We start from the raw sequence: 19,837 nt of genomic DNA on the forward strand, positions 1-19,837 counted from the left end.
GGCAAGCCGACAGGTAATAAACACTTTTGTTGTTGAATTGGATTACGGGTGTCGTACCTCCCTACGGGCAGCAGCAAGGCCAAACCGCTGCATCTGGCGCCCATGTCGGCTCCCCAGCGGCAACTCGTTGCTGGGCAGAGTTGGCTTCACTCGTATGTGGGGGGCACGTTGCTTTCAGCACCCCCACTCTGCTTGAGCACGCGAGCGCCCCCACAAGGTTACATTAAATTCCTACAAGCTCCATATCCATAAAGCTGGGCTTGAAAGCGTTTGAATGCAACAGTGCTGCACAATTCACGTAACTTTCCCAATGCAAGAGTAGCCCTGTTTGCCTCATAAGATATAGGAATGACAAAGTAACACCTTCATTAAATGTTTTTCTAATCAGTTCCATGGCACCTATTACTGAGACTGTGGGCATATGACTGTTCAGCTGTAACCAGTTTTCACGATTTGCCTGTGAAGCTTGCTGTTAATAAATATTTCTATTTGTCGAGACAACTGCCTGAAACACAATGTCTGCGAACCTTGGGGACGCAGGCTGTTTTATTAGATGCAGCCATAATTTATTTGCACTTGAGTTATTTGTGCAAATAAAAATGCACTTATGAGTGTTTCCTAATATATACTGCTCTCCATAGTTACTTTAAACTTTCAGCCTATCCCAAACATTTACAACAGTACAAAAAGAAAAGACAACAGTATAAAACATGCGACCTAGACTTACCCTGTATGACACCAGAACAAAAAGGAACAGTTTCGGGGGAGTAGACAAATTTCATGGGTTCTCGAGGCTAGGCCTTTGTGACAGACACTCTCAACAAGGAACTGCATATATTAGTGCACCAATGCACTGTGCTGTTGCTTTAGAACATAGCACTCAACACATAACAAGGCTGCTCTAAGGGTATGCACTCACTTCGATTCCTTTAATTGCTGCCAGTATCATTTTCTGAAAATCAATCCAACATCCTCACCCAGTAAATGTGGCATCAATTCTCAAGCAATGGTTGTGGTGGGGTCGACGCTGCAAGACACTATGTGGACAGTCTTTGCTAGCAACGGTAACCAAGTTTAGGACGGCTGCGTGCAGTCCTTTGCATCTGAGTGTACATTACAGAGGATACCCACTTTCCAGCTAAAAACTCAACATATGAAAGCGAACCGTTTGCATCACTCTGTACCCTACGAAAACCGGTCAAAGGTTAGACATGAAGCTTGCCTAGAGAAGTGTGAAAACAATATGAAACTACTCTACCACTTGCATCCGGTAACAGGACAAACTTGTGTTTGTCATTCGGTGTCTTGATGAGTCATGACGGTCTCTCAGAGTCCCTCCTGTTCTGAACATCTCACCATGTCAAGCATGAAATATAGTTTATATATATATATATATATATATGTATATAAAAAAACAAAAGGGTTAATGTATAATAAATAAGTGTCATTTGGTATACAAATAGTGTGGCATTCATTATGAGCATCCAGGGGGTGCTGAGAAATGATGAAATGTGTCCAAAGGAAACTCAATAATGTAAAACGAAGTTGGACAAAAAAAAAAAAACACCACACAGACAATCTTCATCTCTAAAGCTGAACTGAGTTCCCCATCTCCTATGAAAAAAGGTGGGCTATCGATGACTATTGCATATTGTCACAGCATTGAAAAACCTACCAAGATCTCTGCCCATAAATGCAGCTGTCCAAATACATGACTCTAGATGCCAGCATTCATCACAAACCATTTGACGAGTCTTACAGCACAGTCGTCAAATGGCAACAAAAAAAAGTAACAAGCAATATAAATAATATTCGGCAAACTCCAAGTTGTGATGTGCCGCATCACTTGAGTCGTGCAGCATACAGAGAAAACAAAGACAATTGTTTGCCAGCTTCAGGCAAGCATCTGTTGTTGCTTACATGACATGATAATCAAGCACATCTTTAGTTTCTAAATAGAAGAAAAGTTTCTGAATAGAATAAAAATATTAAAGGGATACTACAACGAAATTTCGGCGCTCATTTTTTGGTCTATATGTGTTCAAAGGTGCAGATCACATTGAACATACCAATATCTTGTTAAAAAAGTCACAAAAAGGAATTTTAAAACGAATTATACGATTAGCAGAGAGCACGTGGTGAAAGTCGCTAACGCCTCGTTTGTAATGCTCGTCTAGGAACCTTGACAGCTAGTGACGGAGGTTGTCTCGCCTCCGGCCACGACGAAAGAAGAGGGGAAGGAGGAACTCCCCTCTTCCCGGGAATGCCTTTTGTGTGTCGCAGAAGTCGCTATTGTCCCCTTACAAGATTATAGAAGATTAACCCGTCACTCAAAGTTCGTACAAAAGCAGCCGCTTCGGTGGCTGGAACGACTAGGCCATCCTCTTGACGTCAGCCTCGCCATAGCTTTGCTCGTCCTGAGACGACCTACGTCACGATTGCGTTGGATGTCACGTGGTCTCCTCTGGGCCTTCTCCGAGCGCTTGCCAGAGTGGGCCGTTTATAACGAAAAATACAGCCACCAGGCTGAAAATACAAACGTGCGATTGTCTTTTACGGATATTGTGGATCATATTCAACCTATTTTTGGACACGACGGGAATATTTCAAATTTCGTTGAAGTATCCCTTTAAGAATAATATCACCTAAGGATTTTAAGAATTGCTCACTATACAGCACAATAAATTTTAAACGAAGCAATACGCCCAGCGATAGCGTCGTCTCATAAAAGGTTCTAGCAACTCGATCAGCTTCTCGCGCACCTGTCGCAACATCATGACGCTGAAAGGTTGCCCATAAATACCGCAAGTCCTGTCAACACACACAAATGTCACTCGAACACAAACAGACTGTAAACCACACCATAAATAAGACTCTCTTCAGATCAGAAACTCTCATGCGACCCACCACAAGGATCCACTAGACCCCGTGGATATGACAAGTTGCGGCGAAATAGAAATGAAGTACCTTCAGTAGCCCACCCTAGCCAGAGAGCAGACCAAGCCTGTGTCCCTTAACAGTCTCAAACGGGAGACTACTTGTGCGGTCGTAGTCGGTCAACTGAGTGGTTGCATCCCGCACCCAAGTGAAACGGCAAGCCCGCAACAAGCACCTGACAGTCTGGAAGTGCCCCCTTTGTGTTGCAGGGGTCGTCCCCAACGCCGATGAGCGTCTGCTCCAGGTTGAGCCAGAGCAGCTGGGGAAACCTCTCAGCTAGAGCCTTCATCGCTTCCACCGTCACCCTGGTGCCGAAGAGGCAGAGCTCGCGCAGGGACAGAAACCTACTCTGGCACAAGTGGAAGACGCCCGTGTCAGTGACCGCCGTGCTGCCGACGTAGAGCCGCTCCAAACCGTGGGCATTCTCGGCCACCGTCCGGATCGCTTCGTTGGTGATTCGCGTACCGTCCAGTGCCAGTGTGCGCAAGTTGTGCCCACGGCTCACGACGAGTGCCACACCTGTGTCACGGATGTCTTCACAGTACTCAAGGTACAGCTCCCGCAGATTGGGCAGTTCCGTGAGGAAGGGAATATCCTTGTCCGAGAGGCACCAGCAGAAGCTCAAGTCGAGGATACTTAGGTTGCGCACAGCCAGGAGGGAGAAGAACTGGTCTGCCTGGAAAAAGGAGCGCCGCAGCGACAGCGTCTCCAATGTGTCCGGGAAGTCGGCCACCGTGACGGGGGCAAAATCGTCGAGCGTCGTGAGCCGTGCATTTTCGACAACCAGCGTTGACAGGCCGGGGCAGTGTGATCGCAGATCACACAGCGCCTTGGGGGACAGGAACTGGCCCCGATGCAGGAAGCTGGAGACGTAGAGCCAGCGCACCGAGCCTGTCAGCACCGACGCCAGCTTGTCCATCTGGGTCGAGCTGATCTTGGGGGCGCTGGCGTCCACGCATGTCCACAGGGCCTGGCTTCGCGAAAGGGTGTACCAGCGACGGCAAACCCTGCATTGCAAGGCCAACGATTTCCTCAGCCACCTGCAGCTTGCGCTTTGTCACGTGCAGCAAATCATACTTTCAAACATAGCAGGCATGTTGCATTGTTCCTCCCAACAAAATTAACTTGGCACCGCCATTTATCACTAACCGGGTAGTAAAGTATGTACCCACATTTGTAATTGCCAACAAAACATTACTCCAATAAATTACCAAATACCAACAACGCACCTCGCACCACTTTAACTGGCATGGATGAGTCTTGCTCATCCACACTTGCTGTGCTAAATCTTCTAATGACGAGCCCGGCTCATCCTGTCATGCTGGGATATTTCCTGCTTACAATAGATAAGCCTGGCTCTTCCGAGGCATGCAGCTTTTACTGGCTATCACTAAATGGCATGAGGTGCCTGAAAATTTTTTTTTTTGCGCAAAACAGATTTTGGTGGATCAGCTGGCTGCTTGGGGTTTAAAAGTGGCAAAATCTTCAAGCTCGTGTGGCAGTAGAGACGTGCCTGTGTCGCAGCGAAAACTTCTTTTTGCCAAGATTCAATGCAGTTCAGATGAAGTGCTTTTTGACAGTGTCAGCGATTGTCCATCAAATCTTAACACCAGCTCAGACGAGTGCGATACAAGCGACAACCAAGATTCATTGTCACCTTAGAAGTGGACGAATCTTGACAATGAGAGGCTACAACCTGGTCTATTTCAGTTTCTGGCATCGCTTGGAATGACTGCTACAGTTGAAGATGACCGCAACCCTCGCGGGGTTTTCAAAGTTTCTTTGACGACGACATGATTGGCTTGAATCGTACGGGGGACGAACAGGCGTGGCTGCACAGTTTCTGGCAAAGCACAAGACGGCAGGTGCCTCTCACGTTGTCGCCGGAAAGTTGCTTTCTGCAGAGGAGCTCAATGTGTTCCTTGCACCGATATTGCTCCAGGGCAATAGAGAGAAACCGGAACTGACAATGTACTGGTCCACAAGGAAGGTTCTACAAACGCCCATCTTTGGCGAGCTAAGAGCAAGAATAGATTTCACCTGATAACGAGATTTCTTCATTTTGCTGGTAACAAAGATCAGATGGATGAATATCAGCACCCCTAGCCAAACCTTCGTAAGTTGTGGCCTTTGCTTTGTCTTCTCAAGGAGCGATTCCTCACCCTCTACGTTCCTGAGAGCACCGTGGCAGTCAATGAAAACCTGATGCTGTACAAGGGTGCTTCCGCTTTGGTGTGAAGTTCCTCCTACTTTGCGAGTCCGAGAGAGGCTACATCTTGAACCTCATGATTTACACTGGCGAGGGGACAGTCATTTTGGACCAAGACACGGCCATGGGCACAAAGATCATTCTGAGGCTGATGACACCTTTCCTCAATAAAGGATACTGCGTCACAGTCAACAACTACTACACTTCGCCAGAGTTTGTAAACAAACTCCTCCAACACTAGACCGACGTCTATGGCACCGTTCAGACAATAGGGAAATATATGCCCCCCCTTCACAGACCTGAAACTGGAGAATGGAGAAGTCTGAGCTTTCAAGCGTGGGAAGGGCATCGCCTTGCAATGGCATGACAAGAAAGTCACATCGCTGACCACAGTACATGATGCAAGTCTTGTGGAAAGTGTAAATGCTCGCATTGAAAAAGTAGTGAAACCAGCTGTAGTCCACGACTACAACAGCATGATGGGAGGTGTCGAGAAGAGCGAACAAAACTTGTCGTATTACCCCCAGTGAGGAATGGGCAAAAGGTCTACTACAAGAAGACTTTCAGGCACCTTTTAGACATGTGTATTTACAACTCCATCGATCTTAAAAAAAAAACAAAAAAAAAACAAGGAGGCACCCCCAGTCAACTGGAGCAGTGACTGGACCTCATTGAAATGATGATAGCAAACCACAGTGAGAGCCAGCAGAGTAAAGTAGGAAGGTGGTCTGAAAATGAAGCCACGCGGCTTACAGCTTGTCATGTTGTGAGCTTCATTCTTCCGACAGCCAGCAAAAAGCTTCCAACACGGCGCTGCATTGTCTGCTGCAGGACCTCATCTTCTGGGTTATCCAAGGTCCGGAAGAGAATGAGATTTTGGTGCAAAGGTCGCAATGTGGCAGTTTATGTGATCCCGTGCCTTGAGATCTACCAAACAAAGGCACAGTTCTAGATCCTCAAACTCGGTCCTTACCTGCACAATGTGTCAAAGATAAAAGTTTGTTTATGCCCAACTTATTCATGGGCACAGGATTAAAGATTTATGATCATTATAAATGTTCAAAAAATACTACTCGTTGTTATTGGGAGAAGACAAAATCTATGCATAAGAAAAGAATCAGTGTTATGAAAATATTCACAAATTAAACTTTCAAAATAATATTTGTAAAAGCTAAAAAAATTGGCAGTTCAAGGGTTAAAAGGAAGTTGCAATTCCCGTCACTCCTCCAGATTGTTAGTGCGCTCCGTTTTGCAACAAGAATCACCTACATGTATTTTAGCACACAAATTCGGCGCTATTTTTTCTCGTGCGCGTTGACGGAATACGTTTTACCGGTTCGTAAGAGCCGATAAAGAAAACGCCTGAAGACAAAATCTTGCAGATGCACCAGTTGGCGTAAACACCTCGTCTGGAGTGGTGGCTTATCGGTGTCAGACGGGTGGTCTCGCCTGTCCTCATTACCCAGGGCAGCGGAAGCAATTCTCTGCGTTACACTTTGACCACACAGGCCTGTTTGTACGACAGGAATGGACTGGCCAGTAGCGCGTATGCCAACCAAACCGTATCTTAAGGGTCAGTCCAAACTCTCACTGGCAGCTTTGTCTGGGGATCACCGGTAGCGAATGTGCAGCCAAGCAGACCGGACGTTCCCCCATTCCAAGCAGTGGGCGGTTGGACATTTCGGACGCTTTCAGGAGTTGCGTGCATTTAAATTACACGTCGTAATTTTTCTCTGTAGCAATCGAAATTAAAAGAAGCAGATGGCGAACAGCTAGGAAGGACTACGTCTGGATAATAAACACCGCCTTCATTCGAATGCACGGAAGCTGCTGTATCCGACACAATTGGAAAGGTCAGGCATGGTTTTTAGGAAGGAGGAGGCTATGGTTCAGTGCACACTGACAGGACCCACCCGAAGCCGATTTAAAGCTCTTTGTTGCAACTTCGGTCTCCAGAGGAAAAGCTTGCGCAATCGGAGGGAGGATAAGTTAACCCGCGGCTCCGGCGAGAAACGACTGAACTTTTCTTACCTCCCGACTTTGCATAGATCCGAAAACTTGAGAATTCGAAAAATCTGCAGCAACACCACATCAGGCAGACCGTTCGCATCAAATGCAGTCATTATATTGATTCCACGCACACAAAGAGAATCACATGGTGAAATGAAAGAAAAAGTACCCCCAGTTAGGGTGGCCTTTCGGATGCAAATAAAATGAAACAGAATATGCACCCGCGCACAAGCCCCCTGGTGGTGTCACCACTCATCAGCCCCCTAGTGGCGCCGCCACTTAGAGGTAGTTTCGCTTTCAAATTTCTGAAAATGATAAGAAATGTCAATATTGTTGCTAATAGTTGAGTAATTTATTGAGCTTCAGTTATATTGCTCAAAGCGTGCGAATGATGCGGCAAGATGGAAGTTCTTGTACTTGTGGGCTTTTGTACTTTGCGCAATTTCCGCGAACTTGGATGGATATATAGCATAAAAGAAAGGTCCATATCACATGAGCGAATAACGTTTTAGCGAACAGCGACATTTGAGCGTATCGACGTTTTAGCAAATAACGGGGGGCATGTTAATCCCCCTCACCCCGCCTTGCGCTTACGTCGCTTCGCGGCGACAGTCTGCGGCGGCTCATTACAAAAATGTGAACCCACTTGGCCCGCCCGTAAACGCTACTTCGCGGCATCCGACCATTCGTTCGCTAAAACGTCATTCGATCAAGTGAGTGCCTTCCGGGGTGCAGCATTGAAAACAAAATTCTGTGAGCTGAGCGAGGGTATAATTTACGCCAATAAAAGTTTTACTTTGGAGCTGTTTCGGTGGCTCCCTCAGTTCCCATCTGTGACGTCACGATCAGAATTATATGTTGCCGACGGCAAGCTTGAGCACGACATTATTCTTATTTATTTTAAATTAATCTACTCAACGTGCTATAGTGCTCGTTTTGCCAATCGTGAAAGGTCGACCACAGCGACACTGTTGGCCGCGCACGACGGCAAATAGGTTATGGAGACCTGTAGAATTATTCGACGGCTCCTCAGGATACACGACCAGTGCCAAATATACAGAAACTCTGTGACACGGAGTATAAACAACTAGTGGCGTCGGAATCCCATTTGGGGGGAGGGGGGGGGGGGGGAGCGAGCGATTGACTCCCCCTCTTTCTCGATATTAAAAAAAAATATATAATAATAATGGAAAAATGCGGAGGAGGGAGCAGAAAATCGCCCCCCCCCCCCCCCCTCCCTCCAAATCTCCGGATAGTTCCGACGCCTCTTTTTAAAACAAGTGCAAAAATACGGGAAATTCTCAGGGAACTTGTCTTTCATAATAAATTTAAAATAGATTTGTTATTTGATGCAGATAAATTCCTGATATGATTCAAGCCAACCGCCGCTGTCTACCTCTGACTGAAAGCAGCTCTCCGAACTTTTCCTCTATTGCGTTTGCGTTCAAATTGTTCGAACGACGCGCGTTCGTGGCAAACAGACGCGGTTTTCTATGCCATATAATTAGGGTCTCAGAAAGGGGTAGTACAATTGTAGTACCATCTTTGCGTCGTTGCATACACGTACACAATAAAGTAACACCCTAATCTTCTCAAGCTTAAAAAGGTTTGTTTTATCATTTTATGTACCCATAAGCATGACAGTGAAATGCAGATAACACTCCATTCGTACACCAAGCAAAGAACACCATAGATAACACCATGAAATCACGAAGAGCCACGAATTGAATTGCTTCGTGGCATATGCCGGGGGCTCGTGCAGCGGGTGGCAAAAAGCACTCTTTGAATCATAAAAAAATCAAATATGAAAGAAAGTTTGGAAATGCCGTCCAGAGCACCACCAGTCGTGTTTCGCTGATAAGGATCTTCCGAGGCGAAAGCAACCTCTCACGGCGGGACGAGCGGCACCCTTCTTGGGGCAATAAAGAAATTCGATCCGGGAAACTTGCTGAGGACCTTTCATTCATGCGAGCTGATAGGGGGCGGGAAGCAGCCCGGGCTGGACCGGAAAGGGTTGTTATTCTGCAGCGCTGTCTCGGCGGATGCTGCGCGTGATGCCCCTGCGTACAGCCCCCGGAGAAAACCAAGAGCTGCGCTCCTCTAAAATTAGCAACTCAGCGGGAAAAAAACAAGGGAAGAACAAAATTAGGTACGTGTTCCCCTTTCCTCCATTTCAACAGCGACTTTCTCCGATGGCGGCGCCCCCTAACATGGGGTTCCCAAAATACACGCGGGCCTTGCGACTTGCGAACGTAGAGTTTTTGATGCGAATCTCGGGCCGTGTCTAACGCGGACCACGTAGAATTTTTCTCGAACCGTTGTAATCGCGACCTAGCCACGTCTCGTAAAGCCTCCTCGCCGCTCATTGGTCTTTTTTTTTTTTTTTTTTTCTTTTGGAGGGGAGTCTAAACCCCAGGCACGGACACCAGGCTCGACGAGCGTCCTCTGCAAGAGACTCTTGTGTCTGATGTCGTACGACGTGACAGACTTGGTCGGTCTGCTGGGATCAGATGTGATGCGCCGAGATCGATTGGAGGCATGAGCTGCTAGGACGGAAACAAACTGCGCGATCGTTCCTCTGGTCACCACGATCAAGTTGCGATGTCCAGAAGAACAAGCTCATACGTGAGTACATTTTATCTTTCGACATTTACTCCACGCCACCGATCCTTCGGCGTATACCGCTATAAAATATTTCTCCGGTAGAAAGAGCATAAGTTATTAAGTTTGCACTAAGTTCTCCCGCTACGGCTTCGCGAGTTTATGCTGCTCGAATGTATATGCTGCTCGACTGTAGAGTACTAGATTCTATTGAGCACAATCTAGTACTTTATAGTTACTGCATTACAGTGCTCGATGGCCTCCGGTACTATATGTCCTCAGATCACGCGATACGTTCAAGCATTTCCGTCGACACTTGACGTAGATTCGCTGCAATTACTATTTCGTTTAGCGCCGACAGAGGTGTGCTTTACAAATATTTAAAAATAACCGGAGGGCTCACGCTTGAGAGTTCACACCGTTTCGAAATTGGTGACATGGTTGCTTTCCCGCAGCTGGGTGTTTTCCAAGTATCCACTCCTCTTCCCCTTCCTCTTCTCGCCTTGAAGAAGATGGGGCCGCGATTCACACCTCCTGGTCTAAATAAAAATGTATATATAAATCGGAAAACGCGAGAGAAATTGGAATCGAATTCAGTCAGTGTAAGCGAAATATCCAAAACAGTGACGTCATTATGGTTGCAGAACTTTCATCCGGCTGTCAACACGCAATTTGAGGGGCAAATTTGGTGTTATTTTACTAGGATTATTCTAACAAACACTTTTTATGCTTAAGCTTCCACGGCAAGTGTATACACAGATCGACGTGTGAACGTGTGTATTCCCGACTTCTTCACTTCAGACGTGAACTCTTGCATTCAACAATCTTGATTAGTTTTGTCGTGATTTTGCGCGAGGAATCGGACATGCCAACACCATAATCTGTCCAGGTTTCAGACGTCTACGAAGGTGTACTGAACGATCAGGTTTTATATATTGTTAGTGACTGCTCTTTCGAAGTACAACATCGACCCATTTCTTGCGCCAAATACAATTTAGCTACTATAAAAAAAACAAAAAAACAGTTCTGTAGTGAAGGTGAGTATTATTTTTACTACAAACGTTGCCTGACAATTTCATGAGAGCGAGAATGAAACAAAGCTGAACTGAATAGAAGCGATCGGGACGGAAAGTGTGAGTGAAGCGTGCCTTTTATAATGATGGGCCCATCGTGATCTCCTGCAATGTTTTTAGTTAAGTTGTTTTCAACTTTTCATTACTTCCTTACAGATGTGAATTGTTTTTTGCTGTCCTAGACTATTGTTCGTGTTTTTCATCGTTTCTCCGTTTTTGTGGGCGTGCAATAGTGAGCATGTTCAACCAATGTGACCGTTTTTAGTTATTTATTTAACTGCGCTCTCTATAACTGACGCGAACAGGGCCGTGACAAAAGATGAAAATCATTACTCAAAAATGAAAACAGAAAGGACTGTAAGATGAGATGGTTCCGAGACACTATGCAGTTTTAACACTCAACATATATGGCATTGAGAAGTAGACATCTCAGACAATCTGGCGCTTCCAAACTAAATTCAAATCGCAATTCAAAAAGAAAAAAAAAAGAGAAAAAAAGTACTAGTTAGAGAATGAACAAGTCGAAATAGGCGGAATCTGTTAAGCAATTTATTTCATTCAACAATGAATTTAGGAGGAAAAAACAAATATTTGAATGTGCCGAGTCAAACTTGGTTCCTACTCTGTTAATCGAATCTTACCTATTTAAACAAACAGCATAGGCCTGACTGGTTATTCCGATGTGACTGAAAGTACTGTCGTTATATTCTAACTAAAAATTTCCTTTAGCTCTTGGTCAACTGCTATGGAGGATGACTTGGACAGCCTCCGTCTAATGTTGAAATCGTAGTCAAGTGAAAATTCGGTTGTTGGCAGTGCGCGTGTCCCTTGTCAGTGGTGGAGTTGACTGCCGCTTAGCAGCCCAGCTTCAGGCGGAAGGCTGCATCCAAATAAAATGTCGGTCGAAGAAGCTAAAGAGCAATATCCCCAAGCAGAGAACAGGCGTTCCCGTTGTTACGAGTCTGCCCTCGTCACCAGCTCGCGTATGTCTTGGGTATAATTTCCTCGAGGCTGTACGGAATGCCGCGCTGCTCTATGGACGCCTTTGAAAGGGCGCGGCCGCTTCTCCAAAGCAAATATACCAACTCCCGGCGCATAGTCGACGAACACGCGCTGCTCGGTGCGCTCGTGCGGGCGCTGGAAGACATGCAGCGCACAGCGATCCAGCTCGAGCGAGGTGCGTGCTTCTTAACCGGACGCAACTGGATCGAGTCCAGCTGGACTCCGATCGCTCCGGGAAAGCCCGCAACCTTCACTGGGCCTTGAACTTTGGCGTAACCGTAAAGAGGGGCTTTCTTTATTTGACCGGTCGAAAATAACCAAGAAGAGCAGAACAGTAGGGGCGGCCCGGCTGACAGCAGTCCCGTCTCACTGGATCAACATGGCCGCCATAGTGTCGCTTGTTGCGAAAGGGCTCCGAAGCGGGGTTTGTTTGTTTTTGACCCTGCCCCGCCGGTTCGTGTCGAGGCGGACCGGCAACCCCTCGGAAAAAGCGTAGGCCGGCGTCACAAGGCTTCGATACAAAAGAGCGACATTGTCACCCCCTGCAAAAGAAGGGGAAAGCAACAGTTGTTATTTTCCCCTTCCTCGTCTCCCTTACCAATCCCACGATTTGCTGGGTGTTAGGTTCGCATCAAACAGCAGGTCTTCGGTCCCTTGAGACGAATGATCGACTAGAACTTAAACCACAAAGCGCTGTTCGTGTCACGTGGATATCGTCATCCCTTGTATGCTCGCTGTCTGGCACAATATCGTGAACTCATTAACCTCAGTCTTTTAGAGCGAAGCCGTACATGACTCGTTGGTCGGATATTTCGTGTCAACGTCCTCACGAAAAAAAAAAAAAAAAGAAAAAAAAAAAAGAGCCCTTCAGGGATTTAAGCGAAAAGTGCATACATCACGCATACAACACACATCACAGCATTCGTTTCAGTAAAGAACAAGCATCCGACCCAGACAATTGATGATAAGGCGCTCCTGATAACAATGCGGAGCACGTAGCGCTCACCGCATACGTTTCTCGGTAAAGATTACTGTTGCGCAAGCTGCCGCGGCGACGGCAGCTTGCGACGTGGGGAATGACCGTCACTAGCCTCTAATATATAAAAGAAGAACCCGCCTATACTCCGTTTCACCTTACGACCGGACTATCCCAGCCCATCCCGTTCTGTGGACGTAGCCCGTGATACGCTTTCCGCGCGTCGCTGCGCCCCTCTCTAAGGTCACGTGACACTCACACGGCCTTGGATTGGCTCCGATGGCTCGTAGCATCCGCTGCGCCCGGACGTAAGGTGAAACAGAGTATAGCAACTGGTTCATGATTGTTGTTGTAGCACCGCTATGGGTTGGCCACGCATGGTTAGGACTCCCGGGGAGCAGCGTGAATACGAGGAGCGGCTAAGGGAAAAGAAACGGCAGTACGACCAGCGGCGGCATTTGGTATAGTGCAGTGGGCAATCGTTGCAGGTGATACCCCAGCTTCGCTGGCTAACCACCTTCACAGCGTGGATTGGAGCCGCTATTTCTTTTTTAAACTAGAAAAAGCCTGATAAAAAAAAAGTTGACTGTTGACTTTCAATTGTTATTATGTTACGCTACGACTCGGTGCAGTGAATCAAGCGGCGCCAAAAGTGCGTCGTCACGGCGCCCGCTCTCGCGGTAACACACTCTGACCAGTCATATTGCAGCCGTAGCTGCATGTTCCTTGTAAACGTAACATATAAAATTACTCCATCTCTGTGAGCAATCCTTGTGTGCGTATATGCTCCCACGACGTACACTGACATTCGGTCATTGCGATTGTTCGAATATACTATTAGGTTTAGCCAGTTACGATGTGCTGATGTATTTTGAGGTAGAATGCGGTCATAGGCCTGCACTACGGGTTTCCGTAGTGCGAGCGACACGCTATACCAAGGGTGGCCAGGCTGACACGGCCTAAGAGCCGCAAACGAAATCACGAAACTTCTAAGAGCCGCGGAAAGGGGGTGAGGGGGGGGGGGGGGGGCAAACTTAAATTTTGTTCAGAGTCTGACTGTACGTATGGGGGCAAAAGGCTGTACGACTGTGCGTATGGGGGTACAAGGCTGCCAAACCGCGAGCCGTGCTTTATTCTGAAATCCTTTCTTTTTTCCTGGGGAAACGCAGAAAGGGGAGGGGGGGGGGGGGGGGGGGGGGTCCTCTTATGAGGGATCCGCGAGCCGCACTTGGAGCAGCAAAGAGCCGCATGCGGCTCGCGAGCCGCGGTTTGGCCATCCCTGCGCTATACAGTGTAAAGACAAAACGTACGTTCGCATGACACACCGTACACTCAATTTGGCAGACGTCTTGCCCGACAAATTTTGGCGAATTTTGTTGACTTGGCGATTGCAAAAGAAGAACGTACTACGTACTGCGGGATTTGTCCGTGCGGCCGAAATTCTCACGCAATTAAAAATAACATAAAAAAAAAAAAAAGATTACAGTCTTTGAGGGGGGCAACGAGCATGGCGTATACATGAGTCAGTGGCCAAGTTTACATGGATGCGACCGAAGGGCATCGAATTGAGAGTGGACTAATATCACGCACAGCCAATTCTTCTCTCACTTGCTCTTCTAACAATCATTGTCGTCAAATTTCGGTTCAAAGCGATGCGGGTCGCATTGATGAGAACGCAGCCAGTGCCCGTCCTCGAGACATTTGGGAACTAAACTATAATTGGTGCTATGTCATTGGTTAAGCTTATCCAATAAAATAAATGGCAAAGATTGACTGGTAGATTGCTTCGCGGGACTTTAAATGGGCAGGATTTTTTGCTCACCGCCGTTAAAATGCGGACTCTAAAATTCCCGTGATTCTACTTTATCTCAGAATATGCGAGCAACCAATCACTGCGCTTAACATAGGAATCCCTGCGAATAACGATACTCAAAACACTGTTCCAATTAGCCTAACATGACATCTGTTCCTGTGCGCTGAGCAAGTGTCATGTTCAGCGTCCCAGCTGAGATCCATTTAACGAGTTTTTTCTGGAGATATTCCCACTTTAAAGCCCACTTAAAATTGAGAAATAAAATTGAGATTCTGTTATAAATGCTCTGTAACGTCACCAATTTTGCTTTAAAGAAAGTTGGTTAAATGAAGATGGGCGCCTAATGCAGTTAGTTACCTCTTAAGTTTGCATGCGATTTAGTATTCTCCACAAGACCATGCAACTTTATTTTGACGTGCCTATGAATGTTACCACCATAAAGGTTCGAATGATTAGCGCCTTCGTCTCTACTCGCTATTCGAACGCGTTCGAAGATTCGCTAGTGACGAAGGCAACTATGCGGAGCGCAAGTTCTTCTGCTTCTCGCACAGGCGTGGCGATGATGTCAAAACGCCGAGCGCTTATTGGCTGATTGAACAAATATAGTGGGTAGACCTCAAGGCATCTAACATTGAGGTCTACCCACTATTCCTTTTAATTAAAGCCAATCAGATCTCGGCGTCGTTCTGACGTCACTGCAACTAGAGTGCTGCAACTCCTGCACAAGAAGCAGACGACTTGCTCTCCGTGTAGCTTTAGGTCTACCGACTATAATCATTCCCACCAGTGCTCGGTGTTCCGACGTCCGCGCGCGCACTTGTCTCCTCCTTTCTCTCAATTTGTATTTGCATAGCTTCATCGAATGACTCGAAACCGAAGAACCAGCCGCGCGGACGTCGCATGTATCTTCGAGTGGCCGCGCGAGATTAGCGTCCGTTTATTTGTCGAGGCAAGATGTTGCTCTCGGACGCGGTTCGCACGCTCGCGCGTCGGCCACACGCGCTGCACAAACTAACCGTGGTCTCATAAACACCGGGAACCACGATTCTCCGAGCCTCGGAAGGGAGGAAGAGAGGAGAGGGGGGTCGGCGGCTGGGCCTTCACCCCGCCCGTCCCAGGTGGCGGGTGAGGGCTTCGTCGCAATCCTGCACGTCGCATCCTGGGAGCCTCCTCGGGCCCCCATGGCGCCTATTTTCGGGCCACCGTGGCGATAAAGCAATGAACACGGCCGGAATAAAAGGAGACTGCGCGGATCCCGAAAGCGTTCACTCGCTCGCTTTGCGGACGTAGAATGCGGCGGGCGAAGTCGAGGTTCTCCCTCGGCGGGACGGTCTAATCCTGGGGCCGGAGTCTCGAGCAAGGCTGCGCCGCCACGCACGAACGGCCGTGAAACCGGTGACGGGCCGACAAGGCGGGCGGACTCGACCCGCTGCAGCCTCGTCGATGAATCCTGTTCGCATCGAAGACGTTGATCGGCTGTTCTGCCACGATGGAGTCGGGATAAAAAGTGGCAGGTGTTGCGCTGGTTCTAGGGAAGGAATCGGAAGCGGGTTCGTTGAATCTTGTAGCACCTTTCGTCATTTGACTTAGCTGAAGGGCATCGGCATATTATATTAAAATGTATGGAGACAGGGAAATAGCTAGAAAAAAAAAAAAAGCTTCGACAATGAGGCGAAGAAAGAAGAAAATTCGCAAGGCCGCGGCCTTTCATTCTGCCTTAATTCCTCAGTGTCGTAAATACATGCGAACAAAGTAAAACTGAAAATTATAAATAATTTATACTTAATGGATTTAGTAAAGTCCAAAATGCACCCCCTAAAACGCGCGCGCACACACACACACACACACACATTCTTTTTTTTTATCGCAAAAATAAACTACGCATTACCGAACGTTATTCATTTTCCGCCCAAATGTAGCAATAGCGGTCCGAATTAGATGCCAAAGTTTCAGAACTAACCGTTATCTTAATTAAAAGTTATATTAGATTTTCTTAAATTTTCAATGGGAAAATGGCGGCTGATGAACCTCTTTTAATACATTTTCTGAATGGCCCCAGTTACCGAAAACGGGCGAAGACGGGCCCTATTTTCCCGTTAAAATTTCCAGAAAATCTCCTATAGCTTTTGACAGAGATGATGGTTCGTTCTGAAACTTCGGCATCTGGTTCGGACCGCTAGGGTTCCATTTGGGCGGAGAATGAGCGTTCGGTGATGCGTAATTTACTTTTGCAATAATAAAAAAAAAATATTCGAACGTTTATTTTCTATTTACAACTTCAAGGGAGGTGACGCCACCCAGCGGAACAGAAGGGAAGGATTGAAAAGGGGGAGCTAACGCCCATCCAAGTGTGCAGCGATAACTGGAGCGGCCTGGCGGCCGATGTTTGAAACAGAAGAAAGGGGGTTAAATGCAAGAGGTTGGAGTTGCGAACACTATGTTGCTACATACGCATAAACTCCAGAGAAAGGTGCCTCCCCCCAGTTCTCACAGGGGGGGGGGGGGGGGGGGGGGGGGCAAGGCGTGTGTTTTGCCCTCCCCCCTGAAACAGCCGCCACTGGGCAGAGCCAACACTGTCCGGCGGCGCCGAAGGGATACCAAGGGCACCGCCCCCTATGTTAGACCAGAAAACGCACTGCATGCAGTCTGAGTCCAGTGAGTTGTGACATTAAGCAATGCAGAACGTCACGCTTGCATTGCTTAATGTCACAACTCAGACGTTATTTTCTGGTCTAAACATATGTTTCGGCATCGTCATTCGTTGAGCTGCCTTTGTAAGTTGCGGTGATTGGCTCTCTGAGTGTTGTGCGGGAAAGTAGACGCACGGACTTTTTTTAGAGTGTGTCCGGTGCCCTCGTGATCAACTGATTTTATGTGACATAGAAAAGAAGAAAAGAAAGAGGGTAGGTTTCTGAAAGCAGAGATATGTACTAGAAGGAACGAGTGGGACGAGCTACAGGCTCCGCTCATGCTTTCAGTTGTACCTCAAAATGTGAGGTAACATGTAAGCGATCAGGTGGAACCAAACCACTTCGATCGCAGCGCCACCTTCGCTGCGATCGAGCAACGACACAGGTCAAGATCATATGGGGAATATAGCCCTTAGGGGCTATATTGTATTTTTATGATTTTTACGTCAGAGGTAACGTCAAAGCACCACGGCACGACGACGTTACGACGTCATCCCCGACGACGTTACACGACTCCAAGATGGTGTCGTAAGGCCGTCGTTAAATCGCGTCGCGTCGAGGACGACGCACTTTGGCGACATCAAGTCGCCGTTGTAACGCGGTCGTGACGTCGCGTTGAGGAAAACGCCGTTACGCGACATCAAGTCGCCGTTGTGACGCGGTCGTGACATCACGTCGCGCTGAGGACGACGCCGTTACGCGACATCAAGTCGTCCTTGTAGCGTGGTCATGACGTCGCGCGCCACATCGAGGACGATGTGGACGTGGTCATCAATGCCGACGTTGACGTCGACGCCCCACGCAACGTCAAACATCTCTATGACGTCACGTTAGCGTCGTCCTGACGTCACCGTGAGCGTCAACGTCACGACGAAGCCTTGACGGCGTGTAACGTCGTCGCCTTCGCCAGCATCAACGTCGACGCGCAGTCACGACGAAGTCTTGACGTCGTTTAACGTCGTCGACGATGACGTCGACGTCGTGAAGCTGTTGGAACGTCTTCGTGACATCGATAGGCGTCATGTTGACAACGACGTCAACGAACTGGCACCAAGCGTCCTTATGACGTTGGATTGACAAGGACGCCGTCATCGTGACGTCCCGTGACGTTGTCGTCGTCATCATCAACGTCAACGTTGACATCGTCGTCGTTGTCAACGGAATATGACGTCAGAACGCAGTCTTGATGTCAAGTAACGCACGTTGTCTATGTCGATGACGACGTTGACGTCAAGGCGTCGTCCTGATGTCTCATGGCGTTGTGACGACAAGTCAGGTCGCGGTGACTTTATGTACGTGACGCCTGACGTCTAGGTTGTATAAAAAATATAGTTCGTCGTTCTATCGTTTCCATGACCTTGACCAGTATGCCGGTCAAGCTTAGCGTTTTAACGAAACGCGTTTTTCATAAAAAGCGGCTAATCGGAACCACTTCGCTCGTAGTGCCCGAGAGGGCGCTACGAGCGAAGTCGCTTGAATTAGCCGTTTTTTTTTCCACATGCGGAGGTACCAAAAAAGCACTCCGGAGGCTCCACTCGTTCTTTCTAGTACACTCTATAGGTAGGACAACTATAGAAGAAGAAGAAGTGAGAGAGAAATAGCAAAACACAACAATGGCTACTGTGAATCTCCCTCGCCCTGCCCAGTAGCGCAGGACGAGGATTCGAAGAAGCTCTCCGACTGGAAAAACTGGGTGGTCGACCGCAGACGTTGACGCTTTGGCGACATCAAGCCCACTGAAGTCAGCGGCCTAGACGAGAGCTGTTGGAACAATCGCTGGGGCACAAGAGCAAATGGCAAGGAAGATGATGATTTGTGTAACAGAAGCCGCACCGCGAACCTACTGGCGTGACAAACTCAAGGCGCAGATCGAAAACGCCGAGAAGAAGCGAGTGAAGCACAGCTCCGAGTTAAGGCGCTTCCTTCCCTCCGTCGACGGCCTTGTCTTGCCTAAGCTGACTGGCCCGATGCTAGAAAAGATTGAGACTGCACTCAGACCGACGCCCGCGCACGAAGCCCTTGCCAGGGGGTTCGGACTGACCATCGACCGCTTGGACATGAGCACTCTAGCGGAGTACCAGTGGCTCAACGACGAGGTGGTCAACTTCTACATGAACCTGCTCGTCGAACGGACCAAGCAGAACAGTGACCTTCCCAAGCTGTACGCCTTCAACACCTTTCTCTTCACGAACATGGCGGCCGAGGGACACTGGGCCGTGAGGCGGCGGACTAGGGAAGTGTACCTGTTCTCCTACAACATTGTCCTGGTGCCGCTTCACTTCACGATGTACTGGCGCCTCGCGACAATCGACCTCAGGAAGAAGCACATCGCCTACTACGACAGCATGGGCAACAGCCACGAGAGGCACAATTGCCTCCACAAGCTGCAGCTCTACCTGGAGGCAGAGAGCCAGGACAAGTGGGGACACGGCCTGGACTGGGAACCCTGGAAGCTGCAGATGATAAGCGACCTGCCGCAGCAGCACAACGGCAGCGACTGTGGCATGTTCACCTGTCAGTACGCCG

The 19,837-nt window shown here is 48.1% G+C and overlaps 2 protein-coding genes across 3 annotated transcripts in view; one reads left to right on the forward strand and one right to left on the reverse strand.

Moving 5' to 3' along the window:
- Positions 1-2,562: 2,562 nt before the first annotated feature.
- On the reverse strand, positions 2,563-7,349 carry LOC8024865 (F-box/LRR-repeat protein 7). 2 transcript variants are annotated; one of them, XM_029982208.2, is made up of 2 exons: positions 7,178-7,349; positions 2,563-3,944 (listed from the first exon to the last, which is right to left on the reverse strand). In XM_029982208.2, exons 1-2 carry the CDS (start codon positions 7,267-7,269, stop codon positions 3,035-3,037), a joined length of 1,002 nt encoding a protein of 333 aa, XP_029838068.1. In that variant the 5' UTR covers positions 7,270-7,349; the 3' UTR covers positions 2,563-3,034. The 2 variants fall into 2 exon arrangements, with proteins under 2 accessions (XP_029838068.1, XP_040061288.1); XM_040205354.1 differs by lacking the exon at positions 7,178-7,349 and adding an exon at positions 7,060-7,145.
- Positions 7,350-9,261: 1,912 nt separating this feature from the next.
- Positions 9,262-19,837, forward strand: part of LOC8024862 (FH1/FH2 domain-containing protein 3) — a 182,322-nt gene continuing 171,746 nt past the window's right edge. The window contains exons 1-2 of the mRNA XM_042287298.1: positions 9,262-9,305; positions 9,556-9,781. Coding sequence (XP_042143232.1) covers positions 9,758-9,781 — 24 coding nt within the window. The 5' untranslated portion in view covers positions 9,262-9,305; positions 9,556-9,757. The remainder of the gene's footprint in view (positions 9,306-9,555; positions 9,782-19,837) is intronic.

Source organism: Ixodes scapularis, unplaced genomic scaffold, assembly GCF_016920785.2.
Source record: "Ixodes scapularis isolate PalLabHiFi unplaced genomic scaffold, ASM1692078v2 PGA_scaffold9__187_contigs__length_104089568, whole genome shotgun sequence".
NCBI lineage: Eukaryota > Metazoa > Arthropoda > Arachnida > Ixodida > Ixodidae > Ixodes > Ixodes scapularis.